Raw genomic sequence first — 23,584 nt, 5'->3', positions numbered from 1 at the left:
CAGGCCTGATGCAGGGCTTGAGCTCCCAAATGGTGAGATCATAAAACTTGAGCCAAAATCAAGATTCAGATGCTTAACTGACTGAGTCACCCAGGTGCCCCCAAATCTTGGAATTCTAGAGAGTGCCTTTTCTCCAAAGGGCTCAAGATACTATTTTTCCTCTTTTAAATATAGGGAAATAGAGTTTTTTTCCAGGATAACAGCAAAAGCCCATTTTAATTCAACTTTTTAAGTTGTAATTAAAATTTACCACTCTTTTAAGTTTCTTTTTAAGTTTATTTATTTGAGAGAGAAAGAGAGCATGAGTGGGGAAGGGGAAGAGAGAGAGGGAGAGAGAGAGAATCCCAAGCAGGTTCTGTACGGTCAGCACAGAGCCCGATGCCGGGCTTGAACTCACAAACCGTGAGATGATTACCTGAGCCCAAGTGAAGAGCTGGATGCTTAACCAACTGAGCCACCCAGGAGCCCCAAAATTTACCATATGATTGAACTACAATGTACATCATATTTATGGGAATAAAAATTCCTTCTCAGCTCTAGCAAATAAGCAATCTTTTTTTATATTCTAGAGCTGATAATTCAATACTCTCTCACCTAAATTTTTGATGAGACATCAAAGTGAGTCTATATATTTTATATTAGTCCATAAGTCCAACTGATAAGCATATACATTACAGAATAATTAAGAGAATATCTGAAGCAATACTTCTTTTTACAAGAAAAGCCCTAGTGTTCTGGAGAATATCATGTTTGTTAACTTCTCTGATTTTAATAAATATTATTGTTAAGATGGGCTTATATTTGGAGAGTTGGTTATCATACTCTCTCACATATGTAGAATTCTTTATACAATTACTTACAATTAAGTATATTATTAATTACACGTTATTTTTTTTAATGTTTATTTAATTTTTTGAGAGAGAGAGACAGAGTGTGAGCAGGGAGGGGCAGAGAGAGAAGACGACACAGAATCTGAAGCAGACTCCAGGCTCTGAGCTATCATATCAGCACAGAGTCCGATGCGGGGCTCAAACTCATGAACTGTGAGATCATGACCTGAGCTGAAGTCGGATGCTTAACCGACTGAGCCACCCAGGCACCCCAACAATTACACGTTATTGTAAATTATTAAACATATTATTTTATTAAATAGTTATAGCAACCCCATGAGGCAAACAGGGTACTATGATAATCCAATATATTACAGATGAAGAAACTGGGCAGTTAAGTGCACTACCTGAAATCAGCTGGCTATTAAGGGGCAGCACTGGGTCTAAAAGAACCCATAGCCCTAGCTGAGTCTGGGTTCCTCTTATGGACTGAATGTTTTTGTCCCCAAAAATGCGTATGTTGAGACCCTAACCCCTAATGTGACTGTATTTGGTAATGGGGCCTCTAAGGAAGTAATTAAAGTTGAATGAGGTCAGAAGGGTGGAATCTTTACAAGAATATACATCAACATCAAAAAGCTCAATATCCTCTCTCCTGGCACTCAGATGAAAGGCCATGTGAGGACACAGCAAGAAGGCAGTCATCTGCAAGCCAGGAGGAGAGCTCTCACCAAAAACCAAACACTGCCAGACCTTGACCTTGGGTTTTCCAGCCTCCAGAACTGTAAGAAAATAATTTTCTGTTGTTTAAGCCACCTAGACTATGGTATCCTTTATGGCAGCCTGAACAGACTAGCATAGGCTTTTCACTACATATTAAATCCATGTCTACAGAAAGTGGTATATATTTTTTCCAACTAAACTGATTTTGTTTAGAAAATTTTGTTTGGAACTGAAAGCTCTAAACTAAAAGCTCTAAAAACTGCTATAAAGACTTGAACTCGAATACAGTTCATGATAATATTCAGATATGTGGTTGTTGTTCACCTTTATTTTATATATTAAAAATACATTAACTATGAAGTGAGAACTACACATTCAAAAAGAAATGATGAGGGGTGCCTGGGTGGCTCAGTCAGTTAAGCGTCTCACTAGATTTCGACTCAGGTCATGATCTCACGGTTTGTGAGTTGGAGCCCCATATCCAGCTCTGTGCTGACAGTACAGAGTCTGCTTGGGATTTTCTCTATCCCTCTCTGTCTCTGCTCTCCCCTACTCACTCTCTGTCTCTCTCTCAAAAATAAACTTAATTTTTTTTTTTAATTTAAAAAAATGACGGAAAAAATCAAATGATTTTAGCACCCTAGAAATAAATATAAAGAAATAATAACCATGTCCATTATAATAATTATTAGTCTATACTGCATTAGGACACCAGTAGATTTTTCTCATATTTGAAAGCAACTTATAGGAATAAGCATTTTTCTTTTTTTTTTTTTTTTTTTTTTTTTTTTTTTTTAATTTTTTTTTTTCAACATTTTTTATTTATTTTTGGGACAGAGAGAGACAGAGCATGAACGGGGGAGGGGCAGAGAGAGATGGAGACACAGAATTGGAAACAGGCTCCAGGCTCCGAGCCATCAGCTCAGAGCCTGACGCGGGGCTCGAACTCACAGACCGCGAGATCGTGACCTGGCTGAAGTCGGACGCTTAACCGACTGCGCCACCCAGGCGCCCCGGAATAAGCATTTTTCTAAGGAAAAAGACAAATTACCAATTCAAGAATCTCAAAAAAGAAAAAAATCTTCATTTCAGACTAACTTCCCACCAACAAGTGCAGAAAAACTAAGAGTGGAAAAATACAGTTGTTTCCTAGACAGGAGATATAAATTACTTTGCATAACTGCAGTGTAAGGCTTGAATGAATTTATAAGTTTGGTAGCTGCAAAGGTTTTTGTGGCTGAGGGTGTTTCATTGGTTTTGTTTCTAATCAACAACACCATGGGAAACTGGAGTTTGGTTAGTACACGTAAGAGATCTAAATTTGGAATTGAATTATCCTGAGACTCTGATGGTTTTAGCCTACCTGTCTCCTCCATACACACATAAAATACTGGCTATCAGAGGAAGGCAACTATAGGGATACTATCACACTATCAATGAAAAAAAAGGGGAAGAGTAATTGTCAACTTAGAACCAGGTATTGGGACTCTTGATTTCAGCTCAGGTAATGATCTCAGGGGTTTGTGAGTTCAAGTCCCACATCAGGCTCCACAATGACAGTGCAGAGCCTGCTTGGCATTCATTCTCTCTCTCTCTCTCTCTCTCTCTCTCTCTCTCTGCCCCTCCCTCCCCTCTCAAAATAAATAAACTTAAAAAAAAAAAAAAAGAACCAGGTATTGGGAGTTCAGTAGGACTGAAAATCTAAAATTAGATCTCCTTGCTTGAACTCACCCTGAAAGAGGTCCTAGCTTTCTTTGAAGGTAGCATTCTCTTTGGTAGTAAACTAACCCACCCTTCATTATAATCTATCATAACTGTAAGAGTCACTAAAAACTGTCCCCTAAGCAGTCATTTCAAGTGCAGTGGGTCACTGCTTGTCCACACTGACTCCTCTATTAATACTGGCCAGAGGCTGGTTTGAGGCTGAAAATACTCTGGACAGTAAAATACAAAAATCCTGTTATCAAGCCATACAGAGAACAGCACCTAAGCACACATATGTTTATAAAAAAGAATTCACACCACACTACACTATGAATGGATTTATTAATTTATACATTATAACAAAGCCTGTACTTAATTTCCAAAATTCAAATGGAAAAAAAATCAACTATTAATCCAACAAATATTTACTGTCCATCTATTGTAGAAAGTGTTTATAAGGTACAATTTATCGCTGTCAAGATTAAGGGATGAAAAGGTGAATCTGAAAAAGGATTAAAGGAGTTAATAATTGTAAAGTACTTGACATGTAAGTGCTCAATATTATTATCTTACTCTCAAAGAGCTTACTATCTAGGGAAAAGCTAAGTATATAAATAAGTATAAAAGAAAAAGGACCATGAAGAAGCATAAAAATGCTATACAAGTTCAAAGTGATGAGAGATTTCTAACTAGGGGAATCAAACAATTACAAGACACTGAGGTTGGGTGCTGAGGATGCTGGCAATATTAACACAGAGGAAAGATGTAAGAGAAATAGGTTTAGGTGAAGAAAAAGGAGACTTCAGTAATATAAAATTAATCTTTAAAAAGTAATGCAGAGTTTTAAAAAGAAAGAAGACGCTTACTTGATGAAGTTGATCAAAGGAGGGGTTTTTTAAGTTTATTTACTTATTTTGAGAAGGACATTTATTAGAAATAACTTTTTTTTTTAATTTATTTATTTTGAAAGAGAGAGAGAGAGTAGGCATGAGCACACAGGGGAGGGGCAGAGAGAGAGAGTGAAAGAGAATCCCAAGTGGATCCTGAGCTGTCAGCACAGAGCCTGCAAGGGGCTTGAACCCATAAACCATGAGATCATGAACTGAGCCAAAACTGAAAGTCAGACACTCAACTGACTGAGCCACCCAGGTGCCCCAGGAGGATTTTTAATGAAACATATGTGATGTCTAGCCCAGTGAATGACACACACACACACATACTTTCAATAAACAATAGTTGAAATAGCTATTGAAATAACATATGCAGATATATATAGGAGAAATCTAAGTATGCATGAGAAGCAAAGGAAAGGATCCAGCATGAGGGAAACAAAAGATGCTGTAACAACTACAAGAAAAAGTCAGGTGCTGGTAAAAAAAAAAAAAAGAAAAAAAAAGAAAAAAAAGATGCAAATCAATGACACAATCAGTGTTAACTTTAAAGTAGAAAGCAGATAACTCCTTATCTTATTATAAGTGAACAAAGCTCAACACTGATAAATTCTGAGATGAATAGAAGAGATGGTAAGGAAACTCATGCTGGATGGCCCCAACATTTTCAGCATGAGAACCGTGAAACAGTTATCTGTGGACAGCAGAAGGTTTCAAAGGTTGATGAGAATGAAAATGACTTAACTGACTGCCTGACATCTTCCTCTCAGAAATGAAATAAAAGATGGAAAAAAAGCAACACGGTAAGGGAAATAATTACACAAAATCCTTAGTTTTGGAAAGTGGTAAACTCCACTCACTAATGACAACTTTAAACAAAAAATATGTGTGCTTTTTTTTAGAGGTTTTAATTTTGTTCCACTAAAGCATATTAAATAAACTATAGGCAAATCTTTTTTTTTTTCTTTAAAGCTAGAAGGTTTTATAATAACAAGCACTGACAGGATGTGGAGAAAAAGGAACCCTCTTGCACTGTTGACAGCAATGCAAACTGGTGCAGCCACTGTGGAAAACACGATGGAGGTTCCTCAAAAAATTAAAAATAGAACTATCCTACAATCCAGTAATTACACTAATGAGTATTTACCCAAAGAATATGAAAACACTAATTCAAAAGGATACATGCACCCCTGTTTTTGCAGCATTATTTACAATAGCCAAATTATGGACGCAGCCCAAGTGTCCATCCATAGACGAATGGATAAAGATGTGTAGATATATACAATGGAATATTACTCAGCCATCAAAAAGAATTAAATCTTGCCATTTGCAACAACATACATAGGGCTAGAGAATTTAATGTTAAGTGAAACAAGAGAAAGACAACTACCATATGAATTCTTCACATGTAGAGTTTAAGAAACAAATGAACAAGGAAAAAAAAACCAAAAAAAACAGATTCTTAACTACAGTGAACAAAGGGTTTACCAGAGGGGAGTGGATTGGGGGATGAGTGAAATAGGTGATGGAGATTAAGAGTACGCTTATCTTGATAAACAGTGATAAAGAGAATTGTCAAATCACTACACTGTACACCTGAAACTAATATAACACTATACATTAACCATAGAAGAGTTAAAAAAATTTTTTTAATCAAATAAATAAAAAATAAAAGTTATTGGTTTTACTAGTATAATGGGAGACCAGCACACAATGAAGATGTTAATCAAATGTTAACTGACCAAAAAAGTTTATTTTATTATTGTAATTTGTTTTAGCTGTTGGGCTCTTTTGGTTTCCCTTTTTTCAAGCTACAATACTGACTTTTTGTAAACTCATGAAATTCACATTTTAAAATGTTTTAAAAGCATTGTTCTTGTTCAAGTAATAGACATCTTTTGTATGAATAATGCAACTATTTTCAACAAGTTTTATCCTACCTGGTGCTATTAACTGGTGAATACTTGATGTCCGAGTGACAGCTGTGCTTCGTGATTCCAGACTTGGACTTTCTCCTTTCTTATTACTTTCTGGAGAAGGATCTCGTTGGCTGATTTTAGAACTGGTCACTGTTGTTTTGTTATGACAAATTGTCAATGACTGAGTTTGACTAGTGCTTTTTGGCGGACCATTCTGTGAGCTAGATAATACACCCAACTTCTGGCTGCGTAATGTTAAATTCTGAACCTAAGAACCACACAACAAAAAATAAGGTTGAAACAGATGGTATTAATTGAGATGTGATAATCATTACCATTATAACAATGACAACAAGTTTTCATTACGCTTTTCGTACATAAAGTTCCACTTTAAACAACTGATTAATCCTAAAGGAAAGGGGAGTTAGGACTCTAAGTAATCATACCTTAAATTAAGGAAAAAAATTTTTAGAAGACATTAAGGGAATCATTAAGAACAACATGAAAACAGTATGTATATAACAAATGAACTATGAATATGAGGAAATTACTATGCAACATACTGCACTTTGAAGTTACCAGCTCAGAGACAGCCAAAGGGAGGGGAGAGAAGGGTATTCCAGATACGGGAGAAAACCTGAGCAAAGGTGCAGGGCAGAAGAGCCCAGGGTGCATAAGGCAAGAAGGAGCAATTCCTTCAACTTCACTTTGACTTCTCCAGGCCAAGATTGTAAAACACTGAAGGTTACAAGGGCCTCATGTTACATGGGCCTCACTGTTACTACACATACAGTTAGGAGAGTGCACAAAAGATACTGTCATCCTCATATAGATCAGAAAGAGGTACCAAAAGGAAAAAAAAAGACCCATTCTATCGAGATTATATGGAAACAACTCATCTTGTTTTTTTGTTTTTTTGGGGTTTTGGGGGAGGGGGGCACTCATCTTGTAAATAAGAAAACTAATTCATCAAATCACCTACCCCATTGTGATAATTATGAAAATCATTTCCCATTAACTCCTTTTTAAAATCCTGTTGTTATGTAATACTAACTTGTCTCTGAGAACTAGATCTTGTGAACTGACAAGACTGCACAGACTTGAAATGGCTTATGGTCAAGGCTCCTGTCTACACCCAGCGTTACTCTACACATACTGCCAGTCTGGATGGTAGCAAGGATCATCCCAATGACTCTCACCTGAGGTTTATAACATTTCCAAAGAGCAAGGCAGAAAATGCCTCTCCAAGAGCTGCCTAACCTTTCACCTATCTGGAATGAATGCATTAAATACATTTATGCTAGCACACGGCATGAGTAGGAAATTAAAGTAAAAGATTCTAAAGTGACAAAGCAAGTGAGATACTGCTGCTTTATGAACACTCCTCAGTTTCATGTGTGGTCTGTCTCTAGAACTGTATCATTAACTGATACTCACAGGCGATCCATTCTCTTCACAAGTGCCAAATGCAGTGTTCAGCCGACAGACACTAAATGTTTACTTCAGAGCAGTTGAAGCTTAAATCATTCTATTCTGAGCTACTGAAAAAAATTTCTAAGTGAGACTACATGGAGCATCTTCTCTGATTTTTGTCAAATACTCCATAGCAATGTAAGTGGACTAACAACTGCTGTATTACGAAAATTTAATGCAAAAATAAAATGTGCTAAAATCCAGGTTTCTAAGCTTGCCACCGAAAGCCCTCCACAGTCTAGGTCCAAACCACTTCAAGCTCATCTTCCACTACTCCAATCCACAATATTCACTCTAGCCAAACTGTTCTGCTCACCCTTCTCCAAACACATCTTGTACTTCCTTGATGTACTCGTTCATGTACTTGAGCCCTTGACTCAAGTTTCTCTTGCCTAAAATGCCAAATACTTCCTCAAAGCTGTCTCCTGAAGTCCAATCCATTCTTCAAGGCCCAGTAAAAATCACACTGACTCTCCCAAAGAAACCTCTACAAAGTCCCTAGTTAGAAATAACATCTCCTCCGTCTAGAATGCATTTCCCATTGAAATTGGATCATATTGGCCTACAGCACTGACAAATATCTAGCTTATTTTAGAATTACTAATGTCTCTGTCAATGAAATACTGAGACTCCGGCTGGCAGGCTCTCATCTCTGACATGCATTTTTATACTCCCCACAGCTGAGTGCTACAGACATAACAGAAACTCCACAAGTCTGAGATATTCTCCTATTTCTGATTTTAAAATATATGTTAACTGGCTCTTATTTATTTTTTTGGTAAGTATTTAGTTCTATTTATGTTTTTTTTTTTTTTAGCAAACATTAAAATCTGTTCATATTTAACCAAAAAAAAACTCAACAAATATCTAGTAGAGGCACATTAAAATTTTTCAGGAAGCAAGGAGAAAGAGCCTAAAATTTAACATCTGCCATAATTGATCTATAAGGTGAACCACATCACAATAATAACCAAAGGTTGAATTATAATCTAGAAAACTTGAAAGTTTTCTTTCAAATGAAAAGCATATTCACAGTAAATGAGGATTTCACACAATGAACGCTAAACCTGTAGCAGTCCATTTCTGTAGAATCATACACCTTTTCTTCTAATTTTACTTTCTGGAATTCTGAAAGAAAATATATGTGTGTCCTTATTATATATTTTATAAACTATATATTATTTATATGAAAAGATAAATTTTAGAATATGGTTGTAATAGCCATGGTCATCTCGGTTTATATGTTTACAATAAATTTCAAATATGTTAACTATACTCAAAGTATGTTACTGAGTTAATTTAGCTGTTAACAGAAAGATCGACATATTCAGATTTCCTTGACAGAGCTTCCCTCTTGAGAAGAACCCAACCTTTCTAGATACAGAACAGTAAGGCACTCTAATGTCCAATTTGCTTTCATCGGAACTTTTCCTATGATCAAATTATGGAAACGTTCTGACTTTTAAAAATGTCTAGGTTTCACATGACTTATTTCTGCTAATTTCACACATTACATTTTTACAGTGGATTCCTCAAATACTCTCACATCAATTATTTAATTTGTTTCTAACAAATAGCGCGTGAATTACTATAGCATCCCTTCTTTGCAGATGAGGAAACTAAGATTTAATGTCAGACTGCTAACAGTGGAGTTGAGTTTCTAGTTTTTATTTTAAGCTTATTTATTTATTTTGAGAGAGAGAGTGATGAGAGCACACCAGGGGGAGGGACAGAGAGAGAGAGTAGACAGTCTCTGCACTGTCAGCACTGAACCCTATGCAGGGCTCAAACTCAGCAACAGTGAGATCATGACTTAAGCGGAAGTCGGAAGCTTAACCAACAGAGCCACCCAGGCGCTCCTGAGCTTCTAGCTCTTAAACCCAAAGGGCTGTTTTCTTCTCAATTCTAAAAGCATTTCCCCGATAACATTGGTAAGATTTGTTGCTTTTAGTCCTGTATCTTTCTGAAAATTATATTTTTTTACTTATTTTTATTTTCTTGGTCATGGTAGGGAAAACAGATGGAGCATTTAAAATAGTAAATGAGGGGGGGGGCCGGGGGCGGCCCTGGATGGCTTAGTCGGTTGAGTGTCCGACTCTTGATTTCAGCTCAGGTCATAATTTCAGTTTGTGACTTGGAGCTCCACACTGGGTTCGGCATGGACAGCATGGAGCCTGCTTGGGATGTTCTCTCTTCCTTTCTCCACCCTTCCCCGCTTTCATGCACGTGCACTCTCTCTCTCAAAAATAAACATTAAAAATTTTTTTAAATAAGTAATAGTAATCAAAGGTAAGATATTCCAAATTTCTTATTTTTGGATAGTATGCTACAAATAAAATTTTAATACAAAGAAAAAATTAACTGTTATACCAACTTCTGTAAAAGAGTATTAAAATAAAATGTCAACTTTGGTATTTCTCAATTATAAATTCATTGTTTAAAAACTTTCAAATATGGGGCTCCTGGGTGGCTCAACTGGTAAGCATCCGACTTCGGCTTAGGTCATGATCTCACAGTTCATGGGTTCAGGCCCTGCGTCTGGCTCTGTGCTGACAGCCCAGAGCCTGAAGCCTACTTTGGATTCTGTGTCTGCCTCTCCCTTAGCCCCTCCCCAGCTCGTGCTCAGTCTCTCAAAAATAAATAAATGTTTAAAAAAATTTTTTAATATAATAAAATAAAAATTTCAAATATAAGTTTAAAAATTAACAAAGTGGAACACAAATATTTCAAAACAGCCCTGAATTTGAGGAAAGAATATTCAAAGTATTAGCATCCCCTACCACTGCCAGTTTGATTCACTGCCATTTCAAAACCACAATAAAGAAAAAACATTTGTAGATAAATTCCTAAAGGTCAATCCATTCCTTTAGTTTCTCAAAGTCTATCCTTGAATTAAGTCAGATCATCACAGAGCCAAATACCTGTATCACATTGACCTGAATCCCAAAGAGTCACTTTTATAAATTATTTTGACTATGTTCACATTTAAAGATACTACTAAAGACACTGTAAGATGTTTTCTCCATGAGAACCCACAACACAACTCTAGAGCACTCTAGAGAGCATGTAGTTGTTTCCTTAACAACTGGTTTATTCTACCTTGGAAACTATGAATCATTTAAATGGTTGTCTTTCTCTCTTCACTATTAGCTACTTGAAACCTAAGAACCAAATTCATGACTCATCTTTAGATACTGTATAACAAAAATGGTGATTAGTGGCATGTGATAGGTGCCAAGCACTATGCTAAGTACTTTATGAGTACTGTCTCATTATTCCTTATAACAACTCTGAGCTATTTTAGTTTACAGTGAAGAAATTGAGGCTCAGAGCACCTGGCTGCCTCAGTCTGTAGAGTGTGTAACTATTTTTTTTAAGGTATGTTGTATGTATGTATGTATGTATTTAGAAAGTGAGAGAGCACAAGTTGGGGAGGGGCAGAGAGACAGAGAATCCCAAGCAGGCTCTGCAATGATAGTGTAGAGCCCGACACAGGACTCGAACCCACGAACCATGAGATCATGACCTGAGATGAGGTTGGATGCTTAACCAACTGAGCCACACAGGTGCCCTGGGTGTGCCAACTCTTGATCTCAGGGTTGAGAGTTCAAGCTCCACACTGGGTGGAGAGCTTACTTAAAAAAATGAAATAAAAAAAAAGTGAGGCTCAGCCCAGGTAATAGTAACAAAAACATCTAATGAGTGCTACGTATCAGATATTGTTCTATTTTTCAACTATTAACATATCTAATCCTCACTACAAAACTTTGAAGTAAGCATTTTATAAATATTTATTTTATACTGTTGAAACTGAGGCAAGAGATCAATGATATACAATGAGAAAGTGGTAGAGCATGTATTCCAATCGGGAGAGTCTGGCTCCAGAGACCAAACTTATAACACTACGCTACACTATGACCTTGTCCAAAATCAATCAACTGTTAAGTGACAAAGCTGGCAGTTGGTGCTGAAGTCAGAATCTGAACCCGGGTCTTTCTATTCTTCCCTTTGCAAAAAAACTACTGGGTGCCTATAATGTTCTAGACACTAAATACATCTACTATTCATACTTCAACTTACCCTGCAAGTATGTATGACTATTAAACACGTTTGATAACTTGGCTAAAGTTATACAACTAATAAATAACTGAAGTGGGAGATAAAATTAAGTCCATGGAGGACTTCATGCATGTAATTTGATTCGGGAACCTCACTCCTAACTCCATGCCACTTTCCTATTTTAATTTCTGCTTTTTTCATGCATGTTTTCAATTTTTTTATCTCGTTTTATTATATGCATCTTGTAAATCAACTAGAATTTTGTTGGAACAAAGTCAATCATTAAAAAAATAAACATATTCTGGAGGTTGATAATGGTCTTCCTTTATTAGGTTTACAAAACCAAAAGAAAACAGGAAGATCATTACTTCAACAAATTCACTCCACAAAGATATATCAAAAAGGCTCACAGCTCAGGTCATGATCTCCTGGTTCATGAGTTCAAGCCCCATGTAGGGCTCTGCGCCGCCCCTCTCCCACGTGTGCACATGCAAATACTCTCTCCCCTCTCTCAAAATAAACTTAAAAAAAAAAAAAAAAAAAAAAAAAAAAAGGTAGGAGCTCAAAAAACAAAGTTAACAAAGGTTTCATTTTGTAAATATGGAAACTAAAGTACAACAAAGTTAAGGAATTGTGGAGGGCTCACAGAGCACATTAGGAGAAACCTGACCACCATCTTTATATTCTGATATATGCAAAATGGTCTTTATTATTCAATAAATAATAAAGAGGTTCTACAAAAAGTATCAAAGAATATTACTACTCTCTCATTTTTTACCTTTTACCAAAAAATTGAGATTAAAAATATAAAGCTAAGGGTGATTCTAAGATACACCTATTTCTGCCATACGTATCTAAAACATTTTTTATGGAAAAATACCTAAACAGTATCTATCATACAAAGTATTATTCTATACAATTGTTTTCACTTAAAATTTATTCTGGGTGCCTGGCTGGTTCAGTTGGTAGAACATTTGACTTTTGATCTCAGGTTTGTGAGTTTAAGCCCCATGCTGGGTTATAGAGATTAGTTAAAAAAATAAAATCTTTAAAAAAACAAATTAAAACTTATTCAATTTAATTCATTTTAATCTTTACTGAGGTGTAACTTACATACAGTAAGATGAATAAACCAGTTCTACTGAATTTTGATATATGTATACACCATGTTACCACCACCCTAATGAAAATACAGGACATTTCCATCATCCTAAAAGTTCACCCATACCCTGAACCAGTCAATCTCTCCCACATTCAGTCCCAGGTACCATCAATCTAATTTTTTCACGATAGATTAGCTGTACTTGTTCTAGAATTTCACATAAATAGAATCACAAGGTAGATACTGTCTGGTGTCTGCATTATTTGCTATTATAATGTTTCTGAGATGCATCAGGAGTTTGTCCTTTTTTATTTCTGAGTAATACTCCATAATTTGTTTATCCATTCACCAGTTTAAAGACATTAGTTGTTTCCAGTTCAGGGCTATTCTGAATAGAGCTGCCACAAACATTCATTTACACATCTTTATATGGCTATGTTTCCACACCTCTCAGAGTGAACACCTATAAACAGAATTGCTGGGTCATATGTTAAGTATATGTTTAACTTTTTTTTAAATTTTGTTTGTATTTATTTATTTTTGAGAGACAGAAAGAGACAGAGCATGAGCAGGGGCGGGGGGGAGGGGGTGGAGAGGGGTAGAGAGAGAGGGAGATACAGAATCCGAAGCAGGCTCCAGGCTCTGAGCTGTCAGCACAGAGCCTGATGTGGGGCTTGAACCCATGAACCGTGAGATCATGACCTGAGCTGAGGTCAGACACTTAACTGAATGAGCCACCCAGGCACCCCAGTATATGTTTAACTTTACAAAGAACTGACAAACTGTTTTCCAAAATCACTGAACCATTTTACAATCTCACCAGCAATATTATGAAACTGTGGTTGCTCCACATTCTCACCAACACGTGGTATTATGAGTCTCCTTCATTTCAGCCATTCTAGTGTGTAGTGATATTCACTGTGATTTTGATTTTGATTTCTAAAGGGATTAATGATGTTGAACATTTTTTTCATGTGCTTATCATGGCCTTTTGTATATCTTCCTTTGCAAAGTGTTAAATCTTTGGCCCATTTTTAACTGAATTGCTCACGATCTTAATTGAGTTGTAAGCATATTTTGTATATTCTGGATACAGTCTTTTGCCAGATGTATGTACTATGAACATTTTTCCTCAGTCTATGGCCCGCCTCTTCACTTTGGTAACAATGTTTTTTGAAGATTTTAATTTTGATAAATTCCAATTTGTTATTTTCTTTCATGATTAGTACTTTTTGTGTCCTTAGAAAGCTTTGTCTACCCTAGTGTTGTGAAGATAATGCTATGTTTTCCTGTAGAGATTTTGTAGTTTTGGCTTTTACCTCTAAGTCTACATTGTACTTCTAGTTTACTTTTGTGAATGGTGAGGAGAAAATTAAGGTTCGTTTCTTTCATAGTACCAAACAAGATAATACTCTATTCAATTTTTCAAATTAAAAATATCCCCAATTCACTTTTAAACTTAAAATCTATCTTGACTTAGTTATTACACAACTGCTTACAAAACAATCTACACAAAAGAATACAACTCACATAATAAGAGCAATAAATCTGCCTTATAATAAAACAAACATATATAAGAGCAAAACCTCACTGAGTGAAAGTTAACTTTCATTAAGGTCAAATAACCTAAATATCTGTGTTTAATGGCAATATAATTTGTTTTGTTTTGTTTTGATTGGTTTTGTTTTGTTTTTAATATAATTTGTATAAAACCAAAAAACCTTCTTGAAGTTCTCATGGTATTTTATTAAATTCCAATCTGAAATGTACGACAGAGAGCACTGTAACCATCAGTAACTTAAACACAACGTATGCTTATCTTTAACCTGAAGATCCAGACCTCAAGTACCACATTATGAAGCAGACAAGCTCACCTGAGTAGCTGCAGACTGACAGGAAGATGACGATGACGACGAGACAACAGGAATGTCAGACTGTACAGCAGCCACAGTGGTAGCGGGTGTGAAAATCAGCTGTACAGACAGAAAAACCAAAAAAATACCCTAAGACAAAAAGAACGTGTCCCACACACAATGTATAGCAGGCAAGAGAGACTGAAATTTGTGACAGAAAGACAATGCAGTTTAGGATTGTCTCCTAAGCAAAAGGTTTTACGTGACAAAGAGAAGTTTCTAATAGAGAACTAAAAAAAATAAAAATTAAAAAAATAAAAAAACCATAAACAGTTTGAAACAGCTCATGATTCTGATGAGTAGAAAAATAAATCAGTGCTCAAAAAAGAAAATGTATTTTCGTAATATGAAATCCTCATACCAAATTTTGCCCCAAATAAGCTATTATGATGCTTAAACTTTTGCCAGCTTAAAACTATGGCAGGATTCCTAAAATGGAAGTTATTTACAGTGGACAACCATAGTCACTACTCTTGAATACAAATTTCAGTGAGAAACCTGAAAAGAAACACAAAAGTCTTTTCAGTGTTCTTCATCACAAAAGATAACTATGCTACAAACTACACTATAGTATTTCACTCAGCCACATGGGATCTATAGTACAAACCTAGGCTGCCCTTGATTTTAAAACTATTCATAAAGAAATATTCATTCCAAATGTAAATGCCACAACATGTCAAAATACAACAATGAAACACCTGCAAAAAAGCTTCACATCAAATAAAGGAAGACATACTCGATTTATTTATCATCACCATCTCTTCAAATGTTATTTTTTAATATTGAAACAGAATGCCATTAGTTTAAAAAGGCAATACAATCCACTCAGAGATTATCCAATCCAATTTAATAAATTATGAGAGTTATTTCAAACAATGTGTAAATGCTCTATTTGAAAGTTGCATTACAAATTATTCAGTTTCCTATTTAAATTAAAATTACCAGTCAAAAGATCTTTTAAATTTCAGTTCTTTATATGCTAAGTTTAAATGAATTAACCAAGTATAACTTTCACAAGAAGGTAATTCCCAGAATAAACAGCTGAAAGCAGGAAACCTCAAGAGAAAATGTTCCATGTAGCTTGAACCATGTGAACCTGCAAGTTTTATAAAGAGGTCAAAGTGGTCATTTCAAATAGTTCAGTCTAATTTTAAAGCATATTATTAATTAAATAAGATCTCCTGGGGAAATAAAATCAGAAATATGGTAATGTCTACTGAATAATCTGTAAATAAAAGGTCGGTCATGTCATGGTTTCCTCTTAGAAATATGATGGAAAACTCTGTCATTTTAGTGGAAAACTGGTGATCCAGATATATATTCCATTCACTGAACAAAAAAGAATATAAATAAATATATATTAGGCCAAAGCTCTTGTCTAGCTACCTGTAAAGACACCAAATAAAGTAAATGTCAACAATTTCTACATTCCTTAAAGAAGCTCGATAGTCAAATTAGGAAATCAGCAGGTACTCAAATAAAGAATAGCCAAATTAACATTCCTGTATTAACAAAAGATCAAAGTAAACACAAGAACACAAATACCTCTCAGATTTTGAGATGGGAATGACCAAAGCTAAAAAGCATCTGGTAAACTACCAGGAACTCCAATCCAGATTTCAGAAGATTCCACAACATAAATTCTAACTTAACAGTTAACCACCAAGTTTTCATCAAATTTAGGATGTCAAAGATACACAATGGCTTTCATATCACTGCAACTCTCAATTATAATACTGTAAGATGCCATCAGTTATAAATGCATCTCAGTTTCAGAGATGTAAAAATGTGAAAAAGGTTTGAATTCAATAAAACTTTATATTAAAAAATAATCGCTCCATGTTACAGAATCTGTTAGCTTCCCAAAGTTGCTACTATTTGATACACCAAGAAGGCCTACCAATTAAAAGTAGAATTTTTCATGACATATATGTATAAGAGCTAAGCACACATATAAAAAATTTGTTAAACATTTCTTAAATATTAAAAATGCCTCTTATTGCATCAAATCAAGAAACATTTTGATCTCTCTCAAGTCCTTAAACACTGAAAAAATTTGGTAGCTCGTATCTTACCATTTGAGCTCGGAGATACATTTGAGCTTGGCTTGCCGTTAGGGTAGGGGAGGTACTCCCTAGTAACATAGTCTGTTGGGTAATACTGCCGCTGGTAGAACTGGAAGCCTGGGAACGGCTTATTAACTGTGCAGGTGTAGGAGAAGTGGAGAGGTTGATCTAAGGAAGAAAACATATTAGGTCATAGGCTTCCATTTTTTGTTTCCGTGCCAGTGAATCTCACCAAGCTGCAGTTAGGCAATCAATGGTATAAACTATGGCTAAGGAACCTAAAAGAGAGGGCTTTATCTTTGACGGAGCCTCCTTCACTTCTCTGGGCAATTATCTGCACATATGCAAACAACACTATGTACTGATTAGTAATCAGGATAATTTTTAAGGATATCCTCAAGGTGTTTTGATAAGATTCCAGCATCTTAAAATATCATTTCCACTACCTCCTAAAAATTAGGGTTAATGTTCCATTATTTTAATATTCCTTATAACACTTGAATCAACAGTTTATACTATTTTGTCAGATTCTGTCACATTTCGAGGGTTTTCTCAAGTGAACAAAAATTAAAACACAGATAATCCATTCACATATATATATATAAACATACGTGTAACACATAATTAGTATAACGTTCTCCCTCAAAAGCTCTCAAAGAATACAATTACTACTTGTCAAACAGAAAAATCCTGAATACTGATTACAAAATTAAATTATAAGCACTACCTTAAAGTTAAAACTGCTGTTAAAAAAAAGAAAACTAGTGCACAGTCTATCTCTAGGATACATAAAAAACTGATAAATGGTTATTATCTATAAAAGCAAACTGGGTGAAGCAGGTAGAGAACAAAGGGAAACACATATAGCCTTTATCTTTCCAATTTCACACCACATGCATATATTATCCTTTTTTCGTATTTTTTGTGTTTTATTTCTCTATTTTGATTTTTTAATGTTTATGTATTATCCATATTAAAAATAAATATTTTAACAAGAGTAATATAACCTGACCTCCAATACTTTAAAATTAAGAAATAAATTATAAAGCAGTTTATTAGACTTTTGATTCAAGCGACAAGGTAGACTAGACGAATACATCTATGTGCCCAAATACACTCACTGAAATGCCAAATCAACAAGAAAAACTAGAATACAATTGAACTCCTAAAGGGCAAGGATTGGGGGGTGGAATTCCCAGGTTCCAGAAAGGAAGTAACTCAAAGATGTAAGCTCTAGCTGACAGGAAGGCAGTCTCAGGGGATCCTGGTCTAGAGATAGAAGACCTGATTCTGAACCTATTTCAGGCAAGAGCTGGAGGTAAAACCCCTATTTTGAGCCGAGATCTTCAAAAGCGGTGCTCAGTACGTGCAAAGGGACTGGAAATGCTCCACCCATGTGCCCTGAGAAGCAGCAAGGGAGCTTGCCATCTGCCCTGCCTTCAATGGAAGGAGAGAGGCTCCGATGAGAATCATAACACCAGGCTTGCACCATATGGGGGATACAAAATCAAATTTACACCACCTGCAGTTCCATAACCCATCCCAAAACATTAGCATTTAAACCAGTTCAGGACATCTGTTAAAATGAATAAGGTATCTATCTGTTAAACTAAAAGAGTGACTGGAGGAAGCTAAGTGAAGGATATATTGGAGGTTTTGCATAACTTCCTAGGAGTCTATAATTATTTAAAAATAAAACCGTTAAAAAAAAAAAAACAGTATAGTGGGTACACAAGAGTTGGTTAATGAATTCTCTAAACTTATGTTATCTTTTGATTTAAAAAAATATATGTACTGGCACACCTGTGTGGCTCAGTTGGTTAAGCATCTGACTCTCGATTTCGGCTGAGATCATGATCTCACAGTTTGTGATTTCAAGCCCCATGTAAGGCTCTGCATTGACAGCTCAGAGCCTGCTTGGGATTCTCTCCCTCTCTCTCTGCCCCTCTCCTGCTCTCTTTCTCAAAATAAATAAATAAACATTTAAAAAAATAAAAATACGGGCTCCGTGTTGACAGCTCAGAGCCTGCAGCCTGCTTCAGATTCTGTGTCTCCCCTTCTCTCTGCCCCTCCCCTGCTTGCACTCTTTCTCTGTCAAAAGAAAACAAACGTTGAATAAAATTTTTTTATAAAAAAAATACAAATAAAAAATAATATGTGTACTTAAATCTAGAATTCAGTGCATAAAGGCAATGAATATCATACACAGAATTATTCTGCAATACGGTTTTTACTCCTGGCACACCACTAAAATCCCATTAGCAATAATCACCAATGTCTTCCATCTAACAAATTCAGTGGATTCCTTCCAGACCATTCCCTCTCAATCTTCTTTACCAGCTCTTCTTTCTGGCCCACCCCCAGAGTGTTCATGTTTTGTTCTCAACACTTTTCTTCATGAATTCCTAGATTATCACATCTACACTACCACAGTCTCAAAAAAAAAACCTCAAATCTGATGACTCTCAATCCTTGATTATAAATTCATTCAGAGCTCCAGATCCAAATACCTACAGAATACATCTTTCTGGATATCTCTTATCAACTCAAATTCAGTGTGTTCATACACCAAACTCATTATAATTCCTTCTTAAACCAGCTTCACCTCAAATGGCCACAGGTATCCTCTAAAATCCCATAAGACAGATTATATGGAAGTCATCCTGAATCTTCCTTCTCCTTTACTAACATACAAAATCGGTCACACCTTACTGTTTATACATCTTTATTTTCTTTGTTTTCATTTTGATTTTTAATCACTTAGTTTGAGAGTTTGGGCCTATGGCACTTCCAGCTAGATTACTTTAGCAGCTGCAAACTGACCTCCATGCCTGAAATCTTGTTTCCTCTTACTTGCCATATAGTCTTTCCCTGATTTAATTAACTGACCATTTAAAAATCTGGGTAGCTTCAACCTCCCCTGACTACCTCTCTAGCATCAACTCCTTTCACTCCTCCATACACAACTTTCACATTAGCCATATGAAGCTACTTGCAATATCATAATATCCCAGGCCTCTGTGGCCCTAGTAACAATGCTCTGGACTGGCCTGAGCATCCCCTTAGCCCATGCCCCACCCCATCGGCACCTAGGTAGTGAACAACCCTCTTCCAAAAATCATCTGCTCTTATAAGCTTTTTTCAGGCATCCCTACATTCCACAGTAGAACTACTTCCCTTCCTTTTTGCTTGTTATCATCCATATACTTCTAGCATATACTTCTATCTCTTATAAACAATAATTTCTATAAGGTGGGGGATCATGGACTATTTGCCTTAATATATCCAATATATACAAAAGTACCTTCATTCAATAAGTTTACTGAGTTAATGAATGCCATGTTATTTTAAGGCACACTCCATAATTTTAATTAATATATAAGCCCAACACAGAGTATCAGTAGATGTGTATGAGAGAAAAAAAGCCATTTTGGTACAGTCCCTAACAAAGCAGAGTAAAAAGGCAGAGGCAGTGTGGTAATATTAGTTCAACTCTATTTTTGATGTGCTTTATAATAAATTATTAATAGCCCCCTCCCAAAGCTTTTTATTTTCCTATACCTCTACAAATGGACACTTTGAACAAAGCCTTGCTGCAAAGATTAAATCACTTAGCAGGGTAAAACTGGACTCAGGTTTTCTGACCCATGTGCTTTGGCGTTCAGAGTTGTCTTCTACACCCTGATCACTTGCTAATTTGGGTCATTCTGCAGTAATAGTGCCATGGCACTTTTTTTCGTCAGTGGAAGGAAGAAGGGGAGGGGCGGGGAGGAACTCTAGTAAGAATAGACCACACACTCTAAACAGAAACACAAAAAAAAGTCTTTATAAAAAATGATTTGCTGGTAGCTAAAATGCCTGAGAGTGCTCTGTAAGGAAGCAGAACACAAAGTACAAACAGAATGCTTTTCTTTTTCTTAAAAAAGAAAAAAAGGAAGTACGAAAACTAAATTGTAACTTCCTCACCACCTGCATTCCATTCTGTGCAGGCTGTAAGATTAAAAAACCAATATCATGTTTATTTTTAAGTTCCACATAGCAAGTGTCTCCTCACAAATGCCTAACCCATGAGGGCAAATGTATCTGTGCGAGAAGTCCATCTCCACAACTCATCTAACTAAAAAAACTTCCTTTCCTTCCCACAACTGATAAGCCTCTCTACTCTCTGCTTTGGTCTGTTGACCTGAACCAGAGCCCTTAACTGTTTGGATTATATTCTCTGTTAATTCCATCCCAACATTCCTAATTTCTTATCACTTTAAAGCCTTGGCCAATCCTGTCACCTCATACCCAAAGACCCATACTCCATAAAGGACCCATACTCCTTGAGCCCTTATTACGGAAGCTCTCTTCCCAGTTGAAAGCACTAATTCCAAGAGTTACCAGAGAAAACCACGTATACCAAGAAAAGCCATTTGACTCCCAACCATCTTGGTATCTGCCCAAAAGGAGGTTACATAGGGTGTCCGGCCCAGAATTCTCCCTAAAGCCAAAGCCCATTTGAGAACCACTCCTGTTATATGACTGATCAAAATCAATTAGGTATGTCTACAGAGACATAATAGTTCACAGACATTAAAAGGATAATATATATCTGTAATATTCAATGACAGGAAAATTAATGACCCACTGAAGAATGAAAAAACTGTAGAATAACATATAGAGTACATTCCTTGCATTCCCACTTACATAATTATGTGAAAATGTCTTCATGTATACATACATATCACATGTGAAAAACACGTTGAGAGAAAAATGAATGCATAGTATATACACACAATAATGCACTCATAAAACTGTATGTGATTAAATTTCATATATATATGGATACACACACACGCCCCTCTGGAAGAACAGTCACCAAAATTTAAAGGTGACTAATCCCCACTACGGGTAAAATTTGGGATAATGTGTATTTTCTTTTTTGTCTTTTCTATGTAGGTGTTACTTTAAAATAGGAAAGGAAATGTTATTTTCCTTTTTTTTTTTTAACGTTTAGTACATTGTTTTGTTTTTACCACTTCAATGCAGTGTATACCTTTTCCTGGCTCATTATTCAGTGGGTATTAGTAGGTAATTCAAGTGTCTAGAAGAATAAAATATTAATATTTCAAATAATATCTGCCCATTTAGATAATATCTACCTAATATTTCAAATAATATCTATTTAAAGGATTTCCTTTAAGAGACTGCACGCTTTTTTAATTTTTTTTAATGTTTATTTTTGACAGAGAGAGAGAGAGAGAGAGAGAGAGAGACAGAGCATGAGCGGGGGAGGGGCAGAGAGCGAGGGAGACACAGAATCTGAAGCAGGCTCCAGGCTCTGAGCAGTCAGCACAAAGTCCGACACAGGGCCTGAACTCACAGACCACGAAATCATGACCTGAGCCACAGTCGGACGCTCAACTGACTGAGCCACCCAGGCGCCCCAAGACAGCACACTTTTAATACTACTATGAAATAAAATGTGTATTCTATTTATTATAGAAAACCATTATTTCTACTATCTGAGATTCAAGCTATAAACATAACAGCAAAACAAACAAGAAACCTCATAATCTCCCATTTGCTTTCAGATTTTGACATCTTAGAAAAACTGCAATGCTGAAACAATTAAAATATGGTAAGTAACTTAAAATGTCCAGCAATGGAGATGGTTATATAAGATAAAGCGCATCCATACTATGCAACACTATGCAATAGCTTAAGTAAGATTGAATTCTGTGTGCTAACACAGAAAGATCTCAAGACACCATGGAGTGTAAAACACAGAATGCAGAACACTGCTCCCAGTGCATAAAAATATGTGTTAACATATACACACCCATTTCTTTTTTTTTTTTTAATGTTTTACTTATTTTTGAAAGAGTACAAGCAGGGGAAGAGCAGAGAGAGGGGCACAGAGGATCTGAAGCAGGCTCTGCGCTGACAACAGCCAGCCCAATGTGGGGCTTGAACTCACGAATGAGATCATGACCTGATCCAAAGTCAGACACTCAACCGACTCAACCACCCAGGTGCTACTACACACATTTCTTTATGCTCTATATGTCCATAATGCATAGGTAAAGATGTGATGGAGGGATATCCAGCACACTGAGGAGTCAGAAGGACTGAAGAGGACTGAAAGAAGGCAGAAGGGGACAGAGGGCTGAAGGGGACTTAACACTTTTTTTTACTTTTGCTGTACTTTTGGAATATTTTACAAGAATGTGGTAAAGCTGCTCATGACCATACAAATATTCAGGCTACAATTTTATTTTAAGGTGGTTATTAAGTTTTGGAATAGGTCCAAAACATAAACTCAATCACTTGAGATTTCATTTTTAAAAATCCATGACTAGGGGCACCTGGGTGGCTCAGTCAGTTGAGCATCTAACTTAGGCTCAGGTCACGATCTCACGGTTCATGGGTTTGAGCCCCGTGTCGGGGTCTGTGCTGAACTCTTGCTTAGAGCCTGGAGCCTGCTACAGGGTCTGTGTCTCTTTTTCTCTCTGCCCCCACCCCCACCGCCACTTGCGTCTCACTCTGTCCCTCAAAAATAAATAAATGTAAAATAAAAAAATTTTTTTAATTAAAAAAAAATCCTTGATTAAAGTAACTCCTAAAACAGGGGCACCTGGTGACTCAGTTAAGCATCCCACTTCCACTCAGGTCATGGCGGCACAGTTCATGGGTTCAAGCCCCGCACCGGGCTCTCCACTGTCAGTGTGGAGCCCGCTTCATACCCTCTGTCTCCCTCTCTCTCCACTCCTGCCCCACTCACATGTGAATGTGCTCTTTCTCTCCCAAAAATAAATAAACATTTCAAAAAATAAAATAAATAAAGTACCTCTTAAAATAGGTAAGAGGATGAGGACACTAGCAATAGAACACCGAGAATGACTGGTTATAAACAAATAATT

The 23,584-nt window shown here is 36.2% G+C and overlaps 1 protein-coding gene across 8 annotated transcripts in view; it reads right to left on the bottom strand.

The window, feature by feature from the left end:
• The window catches only part of PHC3 (polyhomeotic homolog 3), a 91,741-nt gene that overhangs the window by 52,469 nt on the left and 15,688 nt on the right, over positions 1 to 23,584 (bottom strand). For all 8 annotated transcript variants that reach the window (XR_006193011.1, XR_006193012.1, XM_042903148.1 and 5 more), the window contains 3 exons: positions 16,689 to 16,847; positions 14,575 to 14,673; positions 6,088 to 6,334 (listed from right to left, as the gene is read on the bottom strand). Coding sequence is in view for 6 of the 8 variants with exons in the window: in XM_042903148.1 (XP_042759082.1) it covers positions 6,088 to 6,334; positions 14,575 to 14,673; positions 16,689 to 16,847 (505 nt within the window). In the remaining 2 variants the exon portion in view is untranslated. The remainder of the gene's footprint in view (positions 1 to 6,087; positions 6,335 to 14,574; positions 14,674 to 16,688; positions 16,848 to 23,584) is intronic.

This window comes from Panthera leo, chromosome C2 (genome assembly GCF_018350215.1).
Source record: "Panthera leo isolate Ple1 chromosome C2, P.leo_Ple1_pat1.1, whole genome shotgun sequence".
NCBI lineage: Eukaryota > Metazoa > Chordata > Mammalia > Carnivora > Felidae > Panthera > Panthera leo.
Note: the sequence above shows the minus strand (reverse complement) of the source record. Positions and strands in the feature narration are given on the sequence as shown.